General features: G+C 40.1%; 1 protein-coding gene across 1 annotated transcript in view; it reads right to left on the bottom strand.

The window, feature by feature from the left end:
• Positions 1-26697, bottom strand: part of rngtt (RNA guanylyltransferase and 5'-phosphatase) — a 109693-nt gene that overhangs the window by 7713 nt on the left and 75283 nt on the right. Inside the window, exons 13-15 of the mRNA XM_005935401.3 lie at positions 20411-20511; positions 12251-12317; positions 2278-2401 (exon numbers count right to left, since the gene is read on the bottom strand). Of these exons, the coding sequence (XP_005935463.1) occupies positions 2278-2401; positions 12251-12317; positions 20411-20511 (292 nt within the window). The remainder of the gene's footprint in view (positions 1-2277; positions 2402-12250; positions 12318-20410; positions 20512-26697) is intronic.

Here is a 26697-nt window from a genome sequence, read left to right as displayed (position 1 = left end):
AACATTTGCAGTCCATCACAGCTGGATTTTCATTCCACCTTCGAGCGTGTCCGTGTGAATCGACTGCAAACATATTTGATTTTTGACTGATGTCGTTGCACCGAAGTAGGTCTGAGAGACCATAACCCGGGCCAGATTAAAGCCCTTGAACTAATAAATTGTCTGACAGCTCTGTGGTAGCGTTTATCCTCTCTCACAACATCTACCTCTTTACTGCTCTAGGGGTGCTGCTGGTGGAGAGGAAGAAAGGGTACTCAGACTGAGAACTCACGATTTATTCTAACTTTAAGACCCATAGCTCATTAAAACCTCATTAAAGAGACTTAAATGTACAAGCACAAGACAAGCAAATCCTTGTACTTAAAAAAAAAGTTAAAAAAATGCATCATTATATATGTACAAAAAACTATACAGCAAAACACTTTATTGCCAAAGTGTGCAGAAGACCAACAGCGTAAAAATGCAGAGCCTCAAAGCAGATGCCTTAAAGCAGCGGAAGAAACTGAGGCTGCAATTCACACCGGACCACCAAAATTGGACAATAGAGGATTGGAAAAACGCTGCCTGATCAGATGAGTCTCCATTTCTACATTTGCATGGTTGGGATTTGTTCAGAATTTAGCATAAGCACCATGAAATCATGTATTCATCCTGTCTACTATTAATGGTTCAGGCTGGTGGTGATGTTGATGGTAGGGGGATTTCTTCTCAGCACAATTTGGGGCCCTAAGTTCCAACTGAGCATCATTTAAGCACCACAGCTGATAGAATCTCACACCACCCTACTGCATGTATCTCTCAGGGCACAATCAAAGCCCTTTGAGAAGCTGGCGTTGCCCCTCTGCAGCCAATGTGGCTCCACCAAACAAGACCCTGTCTCACTGAACAGGGAGAGAACCACAATTTATGTCAATGCTCAAAGCGGTCGAACCCTGGACCACTAAACAAAAACCAGCATGTATAGAAAAAATGTGTGGTGTGGTGACTTTGCCCCAAAGGCATATTTCTTTCCTAGTAAGCTTTACTAGCTTTACTACAAAGACAAACGACAAGTAGTTTTACCTACAAGTAATAAGATACATCATACGGCTGACGCTGCGTGACCCTCCACTGTGCGCATTAATCAGCACAATCTTAAGACCGACTTATGGTTCCTACTGATTGGGGCAGGAGAAAGGCCATCTTTGCTGCTACAGTTTTCCATTTAGCTTCCTTTGATTGTCATGTCTCGCTCTTATCACGCGTCTGTTCAAGTGAACCTTTCCTGCAGACTAGCAGAGCTTGGCTTATTAGCAACCCAGGTAGCTAGCTGAACAGTACATGGAAATATTTTGAGCCCAAACCAGCTTAATTGGTTCTGGGATTGTAAACAGGTGCTTGGAAAATGCTATCTTGTAAGGCCCCCAGAAAGTCTTCATAAATACTGTGATGCTGCCAATGATTTCTTAGCAACAGACAAAACGTTTAATTTTAATATTAAGACAAAAAACCACTGTACATTAAGCTTAATCGGTACGGAGATTATCTATTAGTCTGTGGATTGTTCATAACAATTTGCTAGAGGCATCATGAGTAATGTGTGAAAATGGCTGTGGATGAAGCAGAGGCAGCAGGTTAACATCTCGACGGGCAGTTAAAGACATTTATATTCTACTTGATCAACCTGTTTGATAAACTGTAGAGTTTGTCGTACAGATGAACGAGCGTCGTCTAAAGTTCCTTTAACTCCACTGTTCTGCATGAGGAGCTCAGCCTTGCCCTCAGGCAGCAAGCAAAGAGCAGAAGAAAAAAAAATGATTGCTAACATCCGCAGCATGCACCGTGCTATCAGATTTAATTATCGGCTGAACTTTCATTATTGAAACAGTAACAATGATTTCATTTTCTCGCTTATCAGCCAATAATATATCATGCGCATTCCCATTCACGACAGTAAAACCTCTTAAAGATTGGAAATTGTGTGGCAAAATGTCAGCTACTCTATTCACAGTGAGGAGCTAAAGAAAACAATTTGTCCTCAGCTCCAAAGACAAGGCCACAGAGTCAGTGTGCATTCTTAATGGAGAGTACACAACATAACATCTGCCCCTCCGCATACACAGTCTCACAATGCAGAAATAAAACCGAGGCTGTTGCAAATACAAATAAAAGAAATATAGATAAAATAACCCATTAATCACAGGCTGACTGGCTGTTATTTGCACAGATTTAGACTCAGATACAGGAGACAGTGGGATATTAAAAATAACGGCTGGAAGGAGAAGGACAAAGACTCACCCATGGCTGTATCATAGGAGTTGGGGAAGCTCTTGTCCACCCTCTGCCTCATGAACACCCAGCTGTTGTTGGTAAAGGTGCACTCAATGATCTTGTTGTCGTATTGTTTCAGCTCTTTAGTGGCCTGCGCAGACAGAGATGAGAGACAGCGCGTGCCTTTAATGTGAGCGAATACAAAGCATATTCTTTTCTCTTATCACACGTTAAAAATCGTGAATCTAGGTGGGGTATTATGGTCTGGTTTACCACAGCCTTGCTTTTTACTTTGAGCTGAATCATTGTAAAAGGTTTCAGGCACATGCTGCACAACTGATCAATGCAGCTACTTTTGATAAATGACACACACACAACTGCAATTTCTTCACATTTTCTTTATCATCATCATCATCATCATCATCAATTTTGTTATTACTGATACTAATTAGATACTTTTAGAAGACATCAAGAGGAAAAAGACTTAAACTTAAGGCTGCTCTATGCCCGATGCATTCAATTCTACAAAAGCAAAGCAAATTGCAATGACAGAGCACTAAATTGGGATTAAACTGACCGTTGGTTCATACAGGCCACAAAGATCAGCTAATCTCAGTGCCACATTAGCTGATGGCTTAGCAGATATCACTCTACACATCCAAATGGCACAACTAATTCTGGAAACGGTGTTTAAAGATGACTTGTTATACTTTTGTTTATAGTCATGGACAAATTGAGCATGACAATGGCTGAGAAAGGTGATTTAAGTGGCTTTAAATATGTCATGGCTGATGGTGCCAGACTGGCTGGTGGAAATATTTCAGAAACTGGTGATCTGCTGGGATTTTCTCCCACAACCATCTCTAGGGTGTACAGAGAAAATACCCAGTGAGCTGCAGGTCTCTGTGCATCAGGGAGGTTCCAGCACAGAGCCATGTCACCAAATTACTACAGATGGAAATAATCTACTTTTGACTTGACTGGTCTTCACTGAAACGCAGTAATATGCAGCTCACTGTGCAGATTAACTGAATGTCTTATTCAAGTAGCGGCAACATTTGACTGAAGCAAATACTGACATGTCTTGTGGGACTCTTCTGAGACCAAGGATCTCTCTAGGAGAGAAAACACTCAAGAAGACTCAGAAGTCTTATACAGAAATATTTTGGGTGACATTTTTGAAATTAAAGGATAAATGTACCATGAGTTAATGTGTAGTGCCATCAAGTTTATTTACCGCAGGGAATATTTAAAGTCATTCAGCGCATCAGTTAATTTATCCTAGACACCGTAATGCTGGTGCAACTCTGACACATATTGGTCAGATTCAAATAATAAATAATAAGTTCTGCAGGTTGGAGGAGAAAAAGAACAACAACATAAGCATAAACACTCATGGAGGCAGTTCGGATACACCAAAGCTGTAACTAAACAAGTAAGCTAATTTCTGATTAATTAATAGCTTAATCATTTTTTTAAGTATATAAAATGTCAAAACCAAGGTGACATCTTCAGATTACCTTACTTGTTTTTATTGTTTGTCAAACTAAGTAAATAAATACATTTAATTGAGAATAATACACAGAAAATGTTCACATTAACATCCATTTTCCACAGCTATAAATTTTAGGTTTCTATTAAATGAATGTATGTTGCTATTTGTATTGGTCTTTAATACTATTTGGGCACAAGCTTTTTTTATGTACAGTAGTTTAAATTCTTATGTTATTCTTCTTGTGTCACACATTTCCTTCAAGTTTCAAATGATTTTTAGCATCAGTATTAAATAATTGTGTAACTGTACCTTTTAGAAGATGAAAACATCAAAAGCACAGGCTATAAAGTATTGTAGTTTAGACATGGAAGGTTTAAATGTAACAAATCGAAATCAACTGTGGTGTGACTTTAGGAAGCATGCTTCTTTGAATGTAAGACGAGGCTCTGATGCTTCATGCAGAAGTATGACGGAAGCTAATCATGTAGTTAATCTTTATATTTGATCATTAAACACAGCTGCATTGCTTCAGAAGGACCTACAATAACACATCAGCACATACAAACACTAACACAACACGAGTGTCTGTATTTCATCTCTCAATAAAGCAGTGCAACAGCTCCTGCTCCACCTACTGAGCTACACAGGATCACTGACTTATTACATCACACTTTGCTTTGAAAACAAAATCAGCTCTACACACTGAGCACACTGTAACACTGCTGAAGTATAAGAAAATGGCACACGATACTGAAGATCAAGCATGAGTCAAAGAAGACATTTGAGCATCTGTTGTTTATTTGTCGAGGGACTGAGAGGATTGTCGAGACTTGGAAAAATGCAAATCTTGTAGCTGCTGGGAACGTAGAAGACAAAAAGTGCAGCTGAAGCGGTCACGTGCAATTGCACGCTTTTAAAATACGCAATAGAATAAGCAATGACATGAGTTGCTATGAGGTGCTGTGATGTGACTTTTCACCTTGGCCTCGCAGAGAGTAAAAATGACGAATACCTCCGGGGTTCAGCGTGAACACGCAACCTTTAGCTGAGGTCAGAGAGTGACTGGAGTTGCCAGGAAAGCACCAGTATTTGGCAAGACGCTAAAAAACACAAAGTAAGAGCTTATGTGATCCTGGAGCGTGGTGCATCTGGGCTAACAGTGGGGGTCGAATTCACACAGGAAGCAAGAACGCTTGTGAGAAAGGAAGACAGAAAGTGAGAGAAAGAATCCAGACTAAACAGACATCTTTTAAAAATGGCTTTTTAGATAAACACACTAAATGGCCTCTAAATTGATTTGCAGCTGTAACTGTTAAATATTGACAAAACTACTGAGAGCTTATTTTGAAGCCAAGTCAAACATTTTTTTATTTTTTTTTACTAGGAGAAGAATTGCAGATGATGTAAAGCAGCGACAGAATCTCTGAGCTTTCCTAAAGCTCCACACATCAAACTGCCAGCAAGCTGTGAAGGGCAGTACAGGCAGGCGGGACGTGCTGCTACAGGCTGGATCTCTTCCTGCTGGTGAAGGGTGACATGTTGGCTGCCATTTTCCATCACCACTTGGTGCTTAATCCATCCAAATCTGTCTCATTATGGCAGCACACGTGTGCCACCAGTTATCAGGGACTTTGGCAGTCAAACTCTTTATCAGCCAATGTTGCACTATTGCAGAGCAGAAGCGCTCTGCTGCCTGCCTTCTATTCAAATCCTGAAACGATCAGAAATATATACAGCAAATATAAACATGGCTGACAAGGAAGAAAAGCAGCCTTTTGTTGTGGACAATTTATTTTTATTTTTTTTACTAAAACGTGATGAGAGAGCTCTTTTTTCCCCCAAGTATCAAGGCTCAGTGAAAAGACACGGCGGTTATGATTGGTCATACTGAAAAAGTTCCAGGACTTGACTGATCAAACCACTGTTATGACCACTTGCAAGAGAGAAACAACTTCCCTTTAAACTGACTCGACTTTGTTTCATGTCAAGCATCATCGTTGTTGACGAGAGCTCCATTTCCACAGCGTCCATTCCACAAAATGACACTATAGCTTAAGGGTTGCTGTTCTGAGCACTGCAGAAGAACAATCGCAAGAAAACAGAACAGGATTTCCAGGGAGTGACTAAAGTCTGAATCTGATTCCTGAAACCTTTTCACAGCATCGTGCATGCTGGAGAGTTGTATTTTTAATATCCAGGCTCATGTTCATAAAAACACTAATTACTCATGACGTGATTATGTCTTAATGAATGCAATTTCCATTCACATTAGTGGTACAGTGCCAGTGTGTCATTTGATAATCCCACTAAGGATTTCTTGTGACTGTACAATGTTAATTCCCCAGTAATATATTCTGTCTCCCACAGTTTAGAAATTTTGATTTAAAATTTTTAAGGCATTATCGCTTCATATATGCAGCAGTAAAAAATAAAAATAGCCAATCATTAAGGTAACAATGCTGTTATCTTGTCCTGTGTATCAATTTTTATTATTCTGGTCAGGGAGTTTATAGTAGCGCTGACCTCAGGCAGTTCAAGTTACAAATAGGGCTGTTCGATATAACGATATATATCGGATGAAGATATAAAAAAGTCTATCGTTTGTTTCGTGGTGTCGCAAAATAAACTGTTTACGGCAATATTTTTTCATCGTTTTGATGGTCACTGTAGTGGCTACATTAATTTCTTAAAGTTCTCTCTTTCTCTTATATTTAATATAACCACACTACGGACGGACAAGAGCCTGTTTTTATGCGTTGTCGTTAGCAACAACGACGGTAAAACCATCGCGTGTCCGCTTGTTTATTTTCCACATACACCTTTCACAATAAAGCTCAAGATCCTGTTGAGACTGAATCGCGTGAAAGAGTATGCAGAGTATTTACGGATGAGAAGCAAAAAAGAGCCGCCAGGTGCTAACAAATAAACCTTGGACTCAAACGTTAGAACAAGCCTTTCCCCGCAGCACGCTGTGTAATAAATACTCACAATTTATGTGTAAAAATGTATAGTTTCATGCATCGTTAAAACACTGGACTCCAGGTACACGGCGCCCAGCTGGAAACACTTCACGCAAATCGAGCTGCTCGAGATTCACTACATCGTGCAAAAAAGAAGAAGAAGAAGAAGCAGCAGCAGCAGCGGGACCAAAATTAGCTCCAGACTACTGGAATTTATGATATCTGACCTTTTACCAACCTGTACACAGCACGCAGGCAGTCGCCCTGCTTCCTTATCAAATACTGGATCCTGTGGGGACTATTGTACGAGCGCATTATGCTACAGTATGATGTCAGACGAATAAACAAAGTTTGTAATTTCCTTGAATAGCTGTTTTATTTTCCCCATCACGCCTCTCTGCGACTGACCCTGCCTTTGTTTCATTCTCGACTTAATCAGAAGGGGCCCGGAGGTCTGCGGCACTGCAGCACCCGGGCCCATTTTAATAACGAGAAACTGGATGAAATAACGTATAAGTGTGGAAATGATATAAGATGCAAAAGTACGACTATGAACAAACGCACCCTCGAAGGAAATAAGATTCTGGATAGACTGTATCAATATTCAATCCTAATATATGATGCATGCTCAAAAAGAATACGCTAACATCTCCTCCCTATTAATATTAGCTTCCACTAAAACACACACAATTCAACAGGATGACTCACAAGACAAATGTTCAGTAGTAAAGTTAAAATATTTGTCACAGATCAGCTGCATTATCTACTATGTAATTACAGCTATATGTGCCCTTGAATAGCTGTGCCAGAACAAACAAATGGGACTTCCGACCACTCCACGACTCCTTTTGAATGTGCGAGATGACATCAGGATTGAGGTCCCTGGTGAATATGTATAATAACAATCATTATCCCACACATTCAGATTGGCTGCCGCATCGAAAAAGAAAGATGAGCATAACAAGGTAATAATGTGTAAATGAGGCAAATTAGAGGCGAGCAGGCATGCGGCGCACTGTCGAATCTGGCAGTTAAACAACAACTGCTCCAAAAACTTCTCAAACTTTTAACTGGTTGGTTTGTTTTGGTCTGCAGTATGACTGAGTGTTTTCCTGTGACAGCACTTTTAATTACACAGTATTCATACTTTTTTTTTTTTAAATCCCACAATTTAGATTCAACAATATCCAGGAAAAGTCTAAAAAAAAAAAAATGTCTGAAAAATCCAAATCACTTCAATAACATTTCAATAAAGTCCTGCCACAGATTAAACACAATAAAATATGTCTTTGCGTAACTGCTCGCTTACTTAGGAATACATAAGTCGTATAAATTACAATTCAGCGCTCAGCAGGTGAATTCCACGCTGATAAGCTCTCAAATCTCAACTTCCTCAAAGCAAAGACACACCGACGTAGGTGTTTTGATTAGACCCCAAGTCTGAATGCCTTGAAATTAAGTCATGTAACAAAAGTGTATGACGTTTGATTCATTTTCGCAACTCCAGTCAAACTCCAAAGGATTCAAAATGCATCAATAATAAACCACATGAGAAGTTCAATGCACTTATTGGCAAGATGCATCTGGAGTAGGAGCAACAAAAACGTACACATAGAAGATGCCCTGCTTTGGAGCAGATAAGCTGTAAAATTTACTACTTTGCATTCTTTTCTTTTTATGCATTTCTTTTCCAAATTTTTAAGGTGAAACTATTGTATATTCTGGAAAAACAAAACAAAACAAAAACACACACACAAGGGTGGAAAATGAACCAGAGTTTGACTCAAACAGACTAAGTTTGTGAAAAAAACATCAAGACCATACTTCTATGAAAAACCCACATATCCACTGTGTTGGGAACAAAAAAAATCAAGCTAGTCCAGAAGTGCAATATGACTGCCTTGAAACATCTCCAGCTTCAACAGAGTCCCAAAAAAGTGTATTTCATAAAGTGTTTCTATGAAATACTAAATAAATATTCTTTCCATGAGCCAAAATATCATTTGTGATTTTAAATGAATGACATTAGCTAAATAGTGGTCCATGTGGGTGGGACCAGTGGGTGGTCCCTAGATTGTGGTCCAGGCAATCCTGTAGTGACAAATTTCAGAGTTCAAATGTATTGAGTATTTTTCTGCAACCAGGTTTTGGGTGCTACTCCATCCTCTTGCCCAATTATGATCGCTTCTGGTTCAAAAATAAAATGGCAATGGCAGAAATGCAAACTTGATGCTTCAAAATGGCAACCCGCAAACCAAATGCTGACGTCACGGTGGAAATGTTTTTGAAAGTCTAGGAATAACGACAACCCAAGCATGTGAGTCAACCCCAGTTTGTGAACCTGTATAGTCAAAAAATAAAGGTCTAATTATGTAACACTTTTCTATTTCTGATACACGTTTTCAGTTTCATCACAGCTTGGTGAGTAGTTTGTGAGTGTTTTCTCACAAGTCAGCATCCTCCATGCATACCATGGGCGCCCACAGCAATCTGCCAGTGACCAAATCAATCGTAAGGAGGTTTTCAGTGCAGCACACTCTTGGTGACTCAACCTACAGCAACCACCTGCTAACCGGTCAAGGACTGCCCATCGTTTCCTAGCAACCTTTGGTTGTCAGGGGGTCACTGATGGGTCTCTCAGCCTTAGTGAAAGGGGCTTTAGCAATCGATTTCACATTGACTACCGGTAACCTCCAGCAACCAGTTGGAGAATACTCATTTCAAAGCAAGTGGTGGTCCCAAGAGAGCCATCAACCAGTCTCTAGGCCTGTGGCGTAACCCGGGTCACAAATAAAATCCTGTTTCCAAAAAAGCTAAAATGATAAAATAAAGAAAGAAAAATTACACAAATTTACAAATGATTTATACTGTGCATTTAATTAAAGTATAAAAACAACATATCAAAAGGAAGAAACCAACATTTTTTGTAGTGTTTTGAAAAACATGCTCATGATGAATTTAATGTGAGCAACATGTTTGCAAAATTTGGGATGGGGATAAGAAAATACAGGAAAAACATTAAATACTGCTATAAATAAATAAATAAATAAATATGATAAAATAAATACTGTTATGAGTGGTTTTAGTACATGTTTTTTTTAGCTTGTAATTGCACTGACTTGACTTAAACTGTTTCCAGAACATTACTGTTTTTATTTACATTACATGGCTTCAAAGACTTTCTTTCTAAATTCTAATTACAGCTGAATTTTTAACAAACAGCAAGTCATAAATAAGTCCAGACATGCTTATTATAGTTAGACCATTTTTCAGTAAATACTCATTAATTCCAAACAGCATTTAGAGAGCCACACAAATGTTTTCCAGAAGTCTGCTGTCTCGCAATATTTGTGAGACAGCAGACTTCTTTCTGAAGCACTCAGCTGATAAATTCTCAGACAACATCCCTTCCAAATATTCACTTTACCTATACCCTGTAGGTGCAAACAATGTAAGAAATTACAACAATAAGGAACTAAATTGGAAGACTGAGCCAATAAAACAAGTTTTCGTGAAGATTACAACATTTTTCCTATCACAGACAAAGTTGGTTTGATTTCTCTCAACAGCAGCTAAACGGATTTCAATATAGTGGAAACTGGATATGCCTCCAAATGCATCTAATAGGCACGTTGAAATTACTAGCACAGCCACAAGGAAGGCGATGAATGTCAAAACCATTGTGTGACAGAGCACAGCAGACAACAAACGCACACACAGGCTGTGTAGAGGTGTCAGATTTATCAGGAACAGCCTTTCTGACTAAAACCACAAGTCATCAAGTCCTGCGATGACAAGTAATTACCATTTTTAGCATATTCACATTCGGACTTACTGTAAAACACATTTTACCACAAAAATAACAACATGCAATCTGACAGAGGATGACCCCGGGGCTGCAGCTTTTGCTCCGACACCCCGTGAGAAGGTTAGAGACCGAGCAGTAAACAGAATCTGCCGTGTTTGGTGACAGAGCCCAGGGCTGATACATGGGAATCTGGCACGACAAGACGATACGATAGGGAAAAGAAAAGCTTGTTTACTGTGTTTTTGAACCATGACTGAAAAGGCTACAAATGCTACAAGTCATTTCATGGAAATTTACAGCAAAGTAAAACAAATGGAAACACATGTTGCTCGTCAGCTTCCTCAGACTGGCAAATTTTCATTCTAAATTAATGGACCCTAACCAATATATGATGGTGATGTGATGGTAGCTATCACTGGAGTGCACAGGACCGAGTCTGTGTTGCTGTTGGTCAAATGTCTGATGATGTCATCTCAACTGTGTATTCACACACAGCAGACATTATGCAACTATGAAACCCGTTGAACTGAACATCACTGTTATGTGGAGCTTCCAAATGCATTTCTTTTACCACTTTTTACAGCAACATGCATCAATTTAACATGACACAAGCATGATGACACAAGCATGATGAAACGCCACACTCATTCTGTAAGAGTAACTTTCCAACAGTACATTTGTTGTCTTCTTGCTTCTATGTTTACCTGCTCAACATCTGTCAAGCACCCAACGATTCGACACAGTCTCTAATAGGTAAATGCATTATCCTATTAATTGTTTCAACTTTTGCAAGTCAGAAAGTCCAGAATGGCCTTATCAACTTTCTGCATCCTGGAACATAAATTCAAATTGTTTATGTCTGACATGAAACAAAAAAAAAGGCCAAACTTTCATAGAAAAGGTGTTGATATTAATTAATAAATTGCCCAAAATTTAGCATTTGAATGTTATGCTTGATTAATTTCTTCTTCTCAGAGAATTCGAGTGTAGTTGTTCCAATTTGGGTTTAAAAATGTCCAATTTGGGATTTCTAAAATATTGTTATTTTATTGTTTTATGGTAGGTGGTATAACACATTTTATCAGCGCGGTACTGCAGATATATTAAATGTGAATATACAATTCTGCTACAAACTCCATGTTATCAAACACACATATAAATTTACTGAAATATCTGGGCAAACAGTTTAACCTTCACTAATGAGATCAGGTATATTTTGTAAGAAAAAGGAAACTGCAGCTATTTAATTTAAAAATGTGAGCAGTAGGCAGCAAAAAAATATTATCTGATTAAATATTACACTGAATGTATATAATAACCACACGTGAAGACTTAAGAGGTTCTAGAAATAGAAATAAAGCTACTTTCGGCTGATTCCTTTTTCACTGCAGGTTGTGCCACAGATCAGGAATTTGTGCTTTTTCTGGGGATTGAACCTGGGATCTTTGCACAAACCACTACACAATGAAGCCACTGGAAGTAAAACCTGAAGCTAACTGGGAAACCAGCGATTTTAAAATATGAGAAAATGTGTTAATGGAAAAGGAAAATTAAGATTACACTTGTAAAAGTGGTTGGAGGACTAATTTATAATCAACTGCAGTTTTGCCTAACCACACACCTTTAAAAAAAATAAAAAAAATAAAAATAATCAGACATTTTACACAAAGCTAATTTAAAGCTGGATGAGGATGGAGGCTTTGGTTTTTTGGTACAATGCTTTATTTTGTTTCTCACCTTCATCTGCGCAAAGGGCCTGTCGTAGTTGCCAACATAGAGGAACCCAAAGGTCTGTGGTAGTAGCCTGCAAAGACAAAATGATCTCAGTTAACACCAGCAACACACTCAGCACAGGATCTCAGTAAGAGCTGCAAAGAAATCACTATGTCGCTTGCATTTTGCAGCTAGTAACAGAATGGTAGAGACGTGAGATTACACCTCTCGAAGCCCTTCTGTCACTCGGCACAGCTTGATGTTTTTTAAACTAGAGTATAGGCATGTTTATAGTGCAATGCAATAATAAAGTCTAAGTCACATACAGACTAAACCCAACAGCATGGACATTGTATAAAACTAATCTCCAGGTGATTGTCATCTTAACAGGCTGTTGGGTTTTAAAGTGAAGGTTTTGATCTTGCGTGCGCAGCTCTCAATTCGACAAACATGTGTCTCACAGCTCACCAACAGATGTCTTAATCACATACTGTTCCCCAGCATGCTCCACCAAAAACACCCCCATGTGCCTGTAGTTATTTCCAGACACTTTGTCTGATGCTATGTGTGCCACAGACTGCGCATACAAGCATTGGCACTGGCTTCATATTAGTTAACCATTTTTAGAATGAAAATAAGGGGGCCGCTGAGCTAAAGTGACGGCTAAACAACAGTGCAGTTACACAGTCTGATCCAGCACGCAGATTTCAGTCGGAGCTGAAATTGGAGACCATCTTTCCATCCATTTCAACCCCCTCTGGTCTAATGATAGCTAGCAGAGGCAGGAAGGAAGCAGCAGGAGACATTAAAAGAGCCAAATAGCCATGCCGTGATGGACACTGTCCAGCGCCAAGATCTTACAACAGCGTGTCCAGTCCCATCATTACCTCAACTATTACTTTGGACCTACACATTGTGACCACTTTTGTAAACACGCAGGATTCAAAAACAAGAAAAGTGCCCTTGTGCTGACACCATTTCTCCTAAAGCATCCAGGAGATAGTCCCAGAGGCCATACAAAAGGTGCAGAAACAGATAAGATAAGGTTTGGAACACAGTCTCTAAAGCAGAGACTCTTGTTGTGGTTCACAGACTATTGCACAGCTCTAAGCTGATGTTTCACTTACAGGGTCATGTGTAAATTACACCGAAGCATCAATTTTCCTCTGAGCTGGGGTGAGGCGAATAGTGCTACAACAAGAGAATTTAACCATACAGAAGAAAAATAAAAGGTTTTTAACGCAGAACAAGGCGGGAGATTCTGTACAAACAACCAAGGCGCTGTTAAATGTCAATGCAGTCTGCAAACAGCATGAACTCGGAACTATAGTAGCTGAACACTATTCCAACAGAAGCAAAAGATCAAACGTAAATTAAGCAAGAGATTAGAAAGGGTCATAGGACTCAGTATCAATGAAAAACAAACAAACAAACATATGTTTAAAAAAAATGTTAATACTAGGACTGAAGCATGATAAAATACTGCATCATGCACCACTACCCTCATACCAGTACTTTGGTCACTGTATCTGAGCTATTTCCTCAATGGAAAGCCATTAGACGCTCTGAGGTTGAACTGAGCTTCACTAAACCCTATTAGGGCAAACAACTATAAAAGAGTCATTTTTGAACATGCACAGCAACCAGTTTGGACAACCTCTGACACAGGTGCAAAATACCCTACTCAGTCAAATCAGACAGCGACATGACTTCAACCGGACAGCTACAATGCCCGATTCCTCTGATGTCACAACAGTGTTCGTCACTGTCATAAAGTGGGCGTCGCATGCTCCATTCAGGCAGCTGGCTCATCTAAACTAAACTATTTTCAGCAACGAGAGTGTGTCTAATGCAAACGATCTCCTGTAATTTCTTGGGTTTGTAGCTTAAAACAACCCTGAATTTATCCAATATGGCTTCACTGTCTTCATGAGATACACTATTACAACATATATCTAGGGGTGACACTGGGACATTACTCCGTTGCATAAATCAGCCTCCACAAAAGATATCTAAAGTTCTAACGTACTATATAAATTTTTATATGACATCTTGACAGATTGATAGGGGAAAGAAGCTCCGTTGAGCTCAAGTATGATTAGTAATTCATTACCATGACACTCAGATCCACCCATAGCGCAACCTAGCTGATGTTCACATGTTGTAGTTAAAGATTTTGTTGTCAGACAAAAACAGTTATCAGAAATGCAACTTTTGATGTTTTCTTACGCTCCACAGCTATATTTAGAAATTACTGAGCCTTCATAAAACAAAGAGATCATTAGGGGCACCCCACAGTAACTTCAGGTATTGCTGTGAAACTATAAAGAGCTCTTAAATTAATCTCCTAATTGCTTAAGTCATCTTCTAATTTCTTTATCTCTTACGTCTACGACCTACCAACACAGCCCTGCAAACTGCAGCAGATATAACATATGGGACTAGTGCAGGCTATATACACTTGTATCTATAAAAAAAACTAATATAAAGAGATGGACTAATTGATGATCGTGAGTTTATTTGTTCAATATAAAAATAAATGGTAAAAATTAACATATTATGGTAACTTGTATAGCTTAGCATGATTCACGGATAAATCTTTATTTGCCTCATCTGCTGTCTGTAGGATATAGACATCGTCCACAACTGTTGTATTAATCATATAGATATCCATACATAAGAATAAGCACAAAAAGATCCACTTGAATAGTATTCTGAATCTTGCACAGTAAATGAAGTCTAAATGTAACAGCTATATACAGCTGCATGTCCTTGTGGTCCGCGCTTCAGATGTCATCTACAGAATTCCATTCAAAGACACGCTCCACTCTAGTTCGCAGAATCCTTCGTCTTTGTGCTGAAGGATGAATTGCTACAAGCTCACAGCAGACTTGGTGATTTATAGTGGGTGTATATTCCAAACCCTTCTGTGCTGCTTCTAAAAAGCGATGTATGTTAATTGTTTGTACATAATAAGTGAACACAAACTCTCTGACACCGTGTTCGGCCTCCATTACAGTCTAAATCTTTCCTCTCTGGATGCAAAAGTGGATAGATCTCAACAGTTCAGTAAAAGAGTAAAGTACAAAAATTCAACAGCATTGACTTTGTGTTGCTCTTGACTTTTCTGGTGCATTTCCAAGGCAGGTACTTGACTGTGAGGTCTGACTGTGGATCCTTTACACACACAAAATATGGTTTGCAATGTTGTAATGACACTCAACTCCCCAGAGTACAAGAGTAGTAATGAGAAGCTTGGGCTCTGGGCTCTACAGAGACAATCCAAGCCATTTAGACTGGACCATTCTCCATTTTTTAAGTTCTTAAAATCACTGCACACCTAAAAGGAGATGATGTAACCATTACTCATCCTGCCTTCAGAGCGAATACTGACTCGAACTATCCATAATTCAAGTAATCTATACAATAGTCGAGACTGTTCTATGCTTGGGAGAGGCACTGGAAATGTCCACCAACACAACTTGCTGCTTCATCTTTCCATTTCCTTGTTTTCCACCTCTCCTGTCACACAATAATCACCGTCTGCCTCTGTGCTTGCTTTCAGAGATGGCAATAAAACTTGCAAGGCTGTATGCCTCTGTGGTACGCAAAGATGTGCTCAAAGATTGATTGTGTGGGCTGATGAATAAACAGTTGTTACCTCCGTACATGCCTCTCTTTCTCTCTCTCTCTCTGACTAAGAAGAGATTTGAAAAGCTATACCGAGGTCTGTTGAGAGCTCATCTGCCAACAAAAAAACAAAAAACAAAAAAATCATCTTTTGGGGAAATATCAGAACATTCTCAAATGGCAACAATAACCGTCTGTGTTCTCCTACACACACAGGGAGGACTCAAGGCGCTGACTAGTGGGCCTGCTGGCTGGATTCGGAGTAGAATGAGTGACTGTACTCTGCTGCCATCCTCTCAGTCTGCTGTAGGTAAATGGTAGCAGGCTCGTGGCTATAAAGCTGGGACAGTCACTAAGGTCAGCTGGCTCTCGAAGGAAAAGGCAGTGTTTCCAGAAAGCTGACAGCGACTCAGACAGCACTCACAGACTGGACAGCAGAAAAGAACACACAGTTGAAGGATGTGCAGAAACAGAAAAAAGAGCACTGGATCTTACAGCCAAGCTAGCAGCTCTGTGAGACTTTACCCAGGCCCAGCGGTGCTTTGATCTACAGCAACTGCCAAGTCAAAGTTACAAGGCAAGTTTCCGCAGGTTTAATGTTTGGTAAATTGCAAACACCAGAGCTGAAGCTATCAAGAATGCCATTGCTTTTGGAGATAATAAAATTGTGACCTGATGATGGTTGAAAGAAACACTGAAGTGATGAATTTTCCCCCCCAGAGGGGAAATGAGCACCTATAAAACTGCAGAATAATCCATCCAATAATTTTTAAGTCGCTCCAAACCACAAACGCCAGCCTCCTACTGGCACAAGAGGACAAATTGAAAAGATGAAGAGTTATTTGAATTTGTCTTCTGGAAAAAAAACAAATAAACACAATGTTTTGTGCATATCTACCCTGCAGATTTGCAGGTGCATGATTAGATTTTGTTCAAAATCAAATGTACTTTAACAAGGGAAATGTATTCCTTTAATTCATTTTCTTCAAGGCAATGTATTATGCTTTTTCTTGTTTTTATATATAATATATTCTCTTATTCTTAAGGTTTGACCGGCACACAGCCCCCCCACCCTCACCTTTACTACAGAGCCCTCTCCCTACACTCCTACCTCCCTCGCCTCCCGCTTTTCCCCCTCCCTGACACTATGACATCCCCCTCCTCCCCAGTTGTCAGGAGACAACTGAGGAAGCTTCGCCCCAGGAAGGCAGCAGGCCCAGACAAGGTGTGTCCTAGGATGCTAAAGGCGTGTGCTGCTGAACTTGGGGAGCCGCTGCGACGAGTCTTCAACCTCAGCCTGCGACTGGGGAGAGTGCCAGCCCTCTGGAAGACATCCATTGTCCCAGTCCCCAAAAAGAACCGGCCCAATGAGCTGAATGACTTCCGACCGGTGGCACTGACGTCACATCTTATGAAGACCCTAGAGCGGCTCCTCCTCAACCTCCTCCGACCACAGGTACAACATACCCAGGACCCACTAGAGTTCGCCTACAAGGCGGGTGTCGGAGTGGAGGATGCCATCCTGTACCTCCTACACAGAGCCCACTCACACCTGGACAAGGGAAAAGGCACGGTCAGGATACTGTTTCTTGACTTTTCCAGTGCCTTTAATACAATCCGGCCCTGTATGCTTCAGGAAAAACTAAACAGGATGCAGGTGGACCCCTGCCTGGTCGCTTGGATCTCCGACTACCTCACTGACAGACCACAGTACGTCAGGCTGAAAGACATCATGTCTGACACTGTGCTGTCCCCTCTTCTTTTCACCCTGTACACCTCTGACTTCTGCTATAACTCTGAATTATGCCATATTCAGAAGTTTGCAGACAACACAGCCATCATGGGGTGTATCTGGGATGATCAGGAAGAGGAGTACAGGAGTCTGGTGAGGAACTTTGTCACATGGAGTCACACAAACCACCTGCAACTCAACACCTCAAAGACCAAAGAACTGGTTGTGGGTCCAGACTAGGTCCACTGCCAATTCAGATAGAGGGAGAGGAGGTGGAGGTGGACAACACATACAAGTACCTTGGGCTGTGGGTGGACAACAAACTGGACTGGTCATGCAACACACAGCACCTGTATAAAAAAGGCCAAAGAAGACTGTACTTCCTCAGGAGGCTGAGGTCTTTTAACATCTGCAGGAAGCTCCTGAGGATGTTTTACCAGTCATTGGTTGCAGAAGTACTGTTCTATGCTGTGGTGTGCTGGGGGAGCAGCACGGCAAAGAAGGACTCATCCAGGCTGGAAAAACTAATCAGGAAGGCTAGCTCTGTGGTCGGCATGAAGCTGGACACCCTGGTGACAGTGGCAGAGTAAAGGACATTAAAGATGCTGCTGGACATTATGGACAATGCTGGGCATCCTCTGCACTCGGTCGTAAATAATCAGAGGAGCCTATTCAGCAACAGGTTGCTTCTCCCAAAGTCAAGAACCAACAGACTTAAAAACTCCTTTGTCCCACACGCCATCAAGCTGTTTAACTCCTCGTTGGAGGAGAGAGGGAGGGGAAACAGGGGGACAAAGGAGGGCGGGAACAACTGAGCTGTAGTACTTTTTTCCCTCCACTGTGCAATACTCGCAATATTTTTTCTTATATTCGACTGTGTATATCCTTGCTCTCATTCCCGTTTATTGTATCTGTCGGTGTGCGCTACTGGAAACTGAATTTTCCGGAGGAACCCACCCGAGGGATTAATAAAGTTTCATATAATCTAATCTAATCTAATCTTTCAAATGATGAAGTCATTATATATGCATATAATTGCTTTGATTGCTCCAAGTACTCTGTTCTAAACAGGTCAATGTCAAAGACTGCAAATATCCCAGGCACACAACTCTGATTGTGAGCACAGAAGCCCCACCCACTGATTCAACCTTCTGTTTGCAGAGGTTAGCCAATCAGAAGGAAGACTGTTTAAAAGGAGCCCAATATTAGAGAGGGAAGAGTAAAACAGATTTTTTCAGACAAAAGTTGAAATACAGGACTTCACTAAGGTCCCATATTTTGAACTGTGAGTAATGCGAAGCTACTCCTTTAGTCCAATAATAAAATACTGAGCTTAAATTGAATAAAATGTGGTCAAAACATAAATCCATTCAACTACTTATCAAAGTGGAAAGACCAGGGGCTCATCTCAGATGACATTTGGTGAGAAGCATGGTAATTCCTAGACAACGATTTTGAATCACAATGATGAATTAACCTACTGTAAGCCATTTTCACACATGCTCTGTAGCCCAGAACTTATTTAGACGTTACCAGATGGAAGTGCAAATGTCTGGTGAAGTCAGATGGGCCATCAGCTGGTCTTTAACCTGCCAGCTTCCCAGCATAAAGTCAGTGTGATATCTTATGAAACTCATGTGAGAATATAGCAGGTACTTCATAATGAACACATGGGCATCATGCACTCATGGAAGTACATGTGTGAATCTCCAAACCTGGTCTAGAGTCTCGAGCAAATATAGTTTTAATGGGAGAAAAAAAATGGGAGCGAACTAATGCAAACTGGAACAGGGAAAACACACAAACTACACACAGAAATGGCCTGGCTCTTACGAGTAGACCAGAGTAGTTGGTCAAAAGTTGTATTATTTTTGGACGAAAGGACCATATCATATCATCATAGAAAAGTTCAGACATGTAATTAAAAGATCTGTTGGGAAATATTATTCTAATCTATCCATTTATAAGCTTTGTTAAAAGGATGGCAGGTTATTATTATTAACGCATAACCGTAACGTTATTACTGTAACAAAACAACGATTTATTTTGATATATTACTGAGAAAATATGTCAATGATATCTAACAATGTTCATATTTTGATCTGATATTACCGGGGCAAAGGTGAGGGAGGTTTGAGGAGTATGTTTAAATAGTTTCCTTATTTTGTGTTATTATAGTTTGTATTATATTTTCTTTTATGGCAAAAATATAATAAAAAGACTGTTCAACAAAAGAAACGCCCTGGTCGCCCAGCATCTTTAATCTCTGAACCGTTTAGCTGCAATTTGACAGTGCTAACCACTGCACCACCCTGCCTCCCAACAAACACATTTGTAAGCCTTTATTACCTTCCGATTTCCCCCTCCCCAGTATAGAATTGTTTTCTGCGGAGCTGTAATGTATACTTGGGTAATGGTTAGAGCGAACATCAGTGGAGCTGAATAATTTATGTAGCAGAGGATAATAAAAGAAAAAAAGCAAGAAAAAGAGGAGCACAAAGCACATACAGCATATACGAAACTTCTGGCACTTCTGGAAAAAAATGTGCTTAGGCAAAATGGAAAAGAAATGAACTTTTCATGCATTAGCTGTGCTGCTGTAAAAGGAAGTGAACCCTGAGGCAGAAGGGAAATCTGAAAGGAGAAAAGAAATGGGATGAAATAGAAACTGAAAGATGAATGTCAAGGAAATTCAATGTGTGTGCTTTGGACTTTACACATGTGTGCACATGTGGTTGTCTCTGAGTACTCCAGTGTGTCACAAAATCATAGGTGCTATTGGATTCCTCAGGCAGAGAGTTTCCCTGGCAACCGTGACGTACCCTTCTCCTCCGACTTTGGTGATCTTGAGACGAAAGTCCACAGAGTTGAGGTTGGGGGGCTTCCATTTGAGGATGTCGTCACACCTTCCAGGCTTGTACCTCTGTGGAGGAATCCAAACCCCAACAAAATTACAATGTGGCAGACACTTTGGAATAAAAATACATGAAATGTACCTTCAAAGAAGGGGCGGGGCCTATGCGGAGTAAATTTATGTGTGCGTAAAACACAAGAGAATTAACGGTTGAATAATTCATGAGCTGAGCAGAATTTTTCACACAGTCACAGCTAATGAGATGAAAACCCTCATACAAGTGAACCTCTATTAAGACGCACTGTTGGCATCAAACTAATTGATCTCGGGTTATAAATTAGCCTTCGAGTATCGAAAACATCATGAAATGCAAACAAGCGCCTGAGTGAAAAAAAGAGAGAACTAATTAGAAAATTTGCACGCACTGCAAATTTGAAAAGAAATGATTAAAGATGAAAAATTTATGGTGGGAACACCAGAATAGAAGAGTAAATATAAATTTGACAAAGTATTATGCATAGTGATTCAACACGATTCCATTCTTCACATCACTGCTGCGTTTCACTGCGCAGCAACATATGACACACGGCGAACAACATGCTTCTCTCCATCGCTTCGATTATTCATGCACGCCTGACATTTCAGAAGGGCATGAATCAAGAGAAGTGAAACATGAGAAATGTAAAGGCATGACGGGTGGAGGCGGGAACAGATGACCAGATTCTGTCACTGTCAGGTTGCCCAGTAACAGAAGTCTACTCCAAGGAAATGTGTGGAAAACAGACAGGATTCCTCAGGAGAGCCTGCACCGTCACACACATGACTAAATTACTAAATAAGGAGTTCCTGCTCAACCCACGTAATGCCCCCATGGCAGTACTATAGAAAAGAAATGTAAATCAACACAGTATGAGAGAATCATCACTAAAACCTGCCCTGCTCCTTCGTGAACAAGAACAAGAAGCCTGGTGTTTGAGTTCAGCAAGCTAACAGTTTTCAATCAAGCCAAGCCGATATCTCTAGGAAGTATAAAAGTATACCTAAGTCGTGTGACTCTGTGGTCAATTTTCAAGGCCATTGCTGGTGGTACAATATGTTTTCTGAGCCTGCGCAAAGGCAAAAAAACATTTATACCTGTTCCAAATAATGACGCCTCATGGATCTGTCCAAGAGCTGTCTTTTATATCTCCATTTAGGTAATTTAATAAATGTGCAAAAGGGGTTACGTGTTCAGAGATTTGAGCAGTCTCTCCTTTCATAAACTCACGGCACGAGCAATATTTTGTTGTTTGAAGAATGAAAAAAGCAAAGAAAAAGGGAAGAATAAAAAAAAACAAAAAACCTAAGTACATCCTTAGCTCTGTGGTTACGATTCTGACCATTAACTGAAAGATCTTAATTCTGGTCAGGGTAATTTGTGTCTCTCTAAAGGTTGAATACAAACCAATTATCATTTTATGTTCTGCTGGAGAAAGACATGCAGATAGAATAGAAAAGACTTTGCATAATGTGCCAACACTAAAGCTCTGCTCACAGGACTAGCATTCACTGGAGAGCGCCAGTTATCTGGAATAACAGTGGAGGTTGTGTGTGAACCACATTTTGTGCAATTCTTTCAAGTTTGTAATTTAAAAGCTAAAGAACTCCAATTACCTGCCATAATTTATTAAACACGGAGATCCTGCGCTTACATTAGTCCCATGTGAATGTGAATCTTTGTGATATGGGCTCTGTATTTTCCCCAGATATTTGTTATCCAAGCACGTCTTCTGAAACCTTTCAGTCAAGAATTTTAGAGCCTCTGCTGGCGACTATAAATGAAAGCTGAGATATTGGGTGCAAATTCATGAGGGGTCATGGAACGACACATCAAGGGGACACACTCAGAATAAAGAAGCATAAACCACAACAAACAGTTAAAAAATGAATTAGTATTTTATTGTTATCTTCACCTATCAACTAACGATATCTGTTTTACCCATTTAGAAAGCCGCTGAAGGTGGATGAATTGTATTCCAGCTGACATTCCATGAAAACCAGGGTACACTTTGGAAAGACGGGTTCTAACCTTAACCTTATCTTCTGTTACAAGAACCCTCTGCATGCTCTCTTTTACTAAATCATGAACGTCCTCTGTGGTCTTGCTATAATTCCTTCAGCCTGGGAGGATACTTTGTCCAAACCATCTCAGTCTTGCTTCTCTCTCTAAAGCTTGATTTAGACTCTACGTCCTAACTTACAAAGAAACTGCAAATTTCTTTTATCCCTACACCGCAAGCTTCCATGCCATTCAAGTCTTTATTGTGTGTGTTGACCAGACTTGCAGTTGCATCATAGACTTAAAACTGGTTTCCAGTTATGGAAATTAAGTTGTAGATCTGACGCAGAAATGTAACTCACGTTTTAACCACACAACCTGAGCTGTCTCTGACCTCATTTCTAATCTTATCCCTCCTGGTCACGGCAATGAAAATATGAGGATCTTCAACTCTGTCACCTCTAGCTCCACCTCCTGTCTTTAGTCTGTTAGTGCCACATCATCTCCAAACCATGAACAACATGTTATAAACCTTCTCTTTTGTTCTTGCTGCTACGTTCTAATAAATCCTTCCTGACACTCATCTCCATTAGATCCACACTGCCTCACTTCTTCCTTTCTGTGCACTGGACATTGCTTTGGATGGTTGACACCAGGTATTTAAACTCATCCACCCTCATTTCTTCTATTCCTTGCAACTTCATGTTTCCACCTGCCTCCTTCTCATTCTTCCTAGCTTCTACTGACTTTCATCCCTCTTTTCTCCAGTGCATACCTCCACCTCTCCAGGTTCTCTTGCACCTGCTCCCTACACTACCAAAGAAACAAAACAAAACAAAAATAACTTTCAGTCCTGTAGACAGCCTCCAGGTCTAAAAAGTGATGCTAATGTGAAAGTCCCTTTAACTTCTATTCTTTCTAGATCACCTAGAGTCAAATAAATGATAAAGCAGGTACGGTTTAGGGTTGAGCTACTTTGTGACTGAGAAGTCGCTATCCGGTCGTTAAGTCTGACGTCACTAGCCGTGTCTGGGCCTAAACTCCGCTGCAGGTCCATATATCAAACGATCACTATGGCATTACTGAGAGTTGAAAAACTGTCTAAAGTCTTTCATCTTTAATAAAATGATCAGCGTTCTGCTCTACCAGGTGTAACAATTGAGTTTAACATCCAGGCATCCACGGGCGACCGTGGCTCAGGGGGTTGGAAATCGCATCTGTAACCGGAAGGTCGCCGGTTCGATCCCTGGGCTCTCTGTCCTGGTCGTTGTGTCCTGGGCAAGACACTTTACCCTACTGCCTACTGGTGTTGGCCAGAGGGGCCGATGGCGCGATATGGCAGCCTCGCTTCTGTCAGTCTGCCCCAGGGCAGCTGTGGCTACAACTGTAGCTGCCTCCACCAGTGTTTATTTTTTTATTAACCTTTATTTAACCAGGAAGACCATTGAGATTAAAAACCTCTTTTTCAAGGGAGACCTGGCCAAGATAGGCAGCAGCAGATGTCTCACAGTTACAGAAATTACTCAAACACAGGCAGCAACAACACACATGCAACAATAAGTGAAAGAATACAAAAAAATAAAAAAGTCAGTTAAAATGACAATCAATCTAATTGAAACAGTTGCATGTTATGGACTTGGCCTCAAGGATTCGTAGTTTAGATTTAAAATCACTTAATGAAATGAATTCAGTCATTTTCCATTCCTTCTGCAGTTTGTTCCAAGCCAGGGTGCTAAATGGACAAAAGCTCTTTTACCAAGTTCAGTTCGGGCAAATGGAACAGAAAGCAACAAGTAACCATGCGGACGAAGAGAATACCGACCAGCATGTTTCATTACAAGCAGGGAACATATATAAGAAGGCAGCAACCCAAGTATCGCCTTATATATAAAACTGTATAAATGACAGTTCCTCCGACTTACCAAAGCATGTGAGAGAATGTGAGAGTGAATGAATAGTGGTATTGTAAAGTGCTTTGGGTGCCTTGAAAAGTGCTATATAAATCCCATCCATTATTATTATTATCCATAAAAACGGAATTTATGACATTTAACGGAGTTAGAAGTTAGCAGGAAGTTAGCTCGCTAGCTTCTATCTAAATACAATATAGCATGTCCTGACTGCGGGGTTTTGGAAACAAATTAAAACGTACAGCTCTGTTATCACTTCCAACATAAATGAAGACAGAAAACTAAACAGCAGTGACGTTTGTAGGGTTACTGAAGTTGGGCTAGCTGGTATATAATGATGTGCTACGTGACCGCTAGCGACACAGCTATGTTAGCATAATATAAACAAGCTAACTTTTTTCCACTCGATAAAAGTTAACGTGAGTGTTCTCGGTGGTCAGGAACAAATGTAATCGCATGGCAGGATGCTGTAAAAGGACCAAACTTCAGCCAGGAGAACAACTGAGATAATCCATCCACAATACGAGGTTAGTCATTCATATACTGCTGCATGGGCTGGGCTGTAGTTACATCCTAAGGTTTTAAAAACTGAGCTTAAATAAATGATTAGCGGTAATAAAAGCCGAGGGAGGTCAACAGTGATCACTGACTGTTTTAGGAGCTTTTTGAGATTAAATAGAAGAAAATACAAAACATTAAACATGTTAACAACACAAAAGCCATATTAAACGCAGACTACTTTAGGCCCGGAAGTAGGATTCGTCACGTCATCACTTAACGACCGGATTGTACATCTTATAAATGTGCTATAGAGCTAACACAGAGAAAAGCATCATTATGAGATTCCTGTACTGATGGAAAACTCTGAAGATAACTTTATAAACTGGTTGACATGAGGTCAGATTGACTTTATCATTTCTGGTGTAAAGAGAAGGGACCACAAGTGTTGGGCGTCCTCCAGCTTTGTCCACCGTGGAGCTCTCAGTGTGGGAGGTGGCCTTCGTGTGCCTTTGAAACCAACACACGCTATAAAAGCTTTTCGTGGTATTGAGCTAGACAGAAGGAAAAAGACGGAGTGGCTCTTTTACAGAGCCTTGACTGAGTACATCTTTTCTTCTGAAAATGTGGGTGTGGAAAGGAACATTCTTCGGTATAATTAGTTATGCTATGCAGCACAGGTATCAAAATAAGCATTAGAAAATTACTTATATCACTTTTGCAAAATAAAACATGAAATCTAAGAACTACATGGTCAACAACTGTTGATAAAATGACTTTATAAGTGAGCTGAAAAAATAAATTAATATGGTGCCAACTTGTAAAGTGCTAGAATAGAGAAGGGCAACAACGTTTGCAGGTACTGTGGGTCTTAAAACTGACAGAACCTGTCAAGTTAATGAATGGCCGGACCCCCATAAAACTCATTGCCCCGTGGGATCTATTGAGGCTTGCTCCCAACTCTGCATACTAAAATGTGCACGCTAACATTTTCAACCGAAGTTATATTTGCTTTAAATGAATGCATGCCAGCAGAGCCATAGCAACAACCTCATGAAAGCCCAATCAAAGATAAAATAAAGAGTCAACCTTTAAATTCTTTTCTAAATGGAAAAAGTGCTGCCTGCTGAACCTGTGCTTTCATTACTATTGGCAGTTTTATCAACAAGTGACTGCACATGCAAAACAAGAGCTTTATTATTGAAGTGCAAAACAGACCTTCAGACCCGATCGTACATTGAGGAACTCATCTCTCATCTATCAAATTCATTTTCAGGTAATGATGTTCCATTGCATACAAATTGCTTGCTGTTTCAAGTTAGAAATTCAGAGGCTGCTGGTGTCAGCGTGAAGGGAAGGAGAAGACAAAATGGGGGGAGATGCACAGCTTGAAAGCAGGCGAGTGGCTGTATAGTGTCATTAATTTTTAAAAAGGACAGAATAAAACCAAAACAAATGTCTATATCGAGTGTGGAACAAACGATTTAGCTTAACGTTTACTCCAGGAATATCTTGTATTAGTCAACACACTGAACAAAACATGGCCTAAGTTTAGTGTTGTAAATCTACTTTCAAACTTGTGTACAATGTTTTTGCTCACATATAAAGCCAAGACTTTTTTCATTTCTTTCAATTCAATTCAATTCTTTATTTATTTGTCACATGTAGTTATAACTAGTACAACACACAGTGAAATGTTTTTTCTGGCTAAAAAGTACTCCCCCCCCGACTGTGCATCTTACTAAACTTATAATAAAAAATATCTATATAAAAGTATAAAAATGTATAATATCGTGCAAAATATTACGC

This window comes from Haplochromis burtoni, unplaced genomic scaffold, assembly GCF_018398535.1.
Source record: "Haplochromis burtoni strain Fernald_Lab_line unplaced genomic scaffold, NCSU_Asbu1 Contig_92, whole genome shotgun sequence".
Lineage (NCBI taxonomy): Eukaryota > Metazoa > Chordata > Actinopteri > Cichliformes > Cichlidae > Haplochromis > Haplochromis burtoni.
Note: the sequence above shows the minus strand (reverse complement) of the source record. Positions and strands in the feature narration are given on the sequence as shown.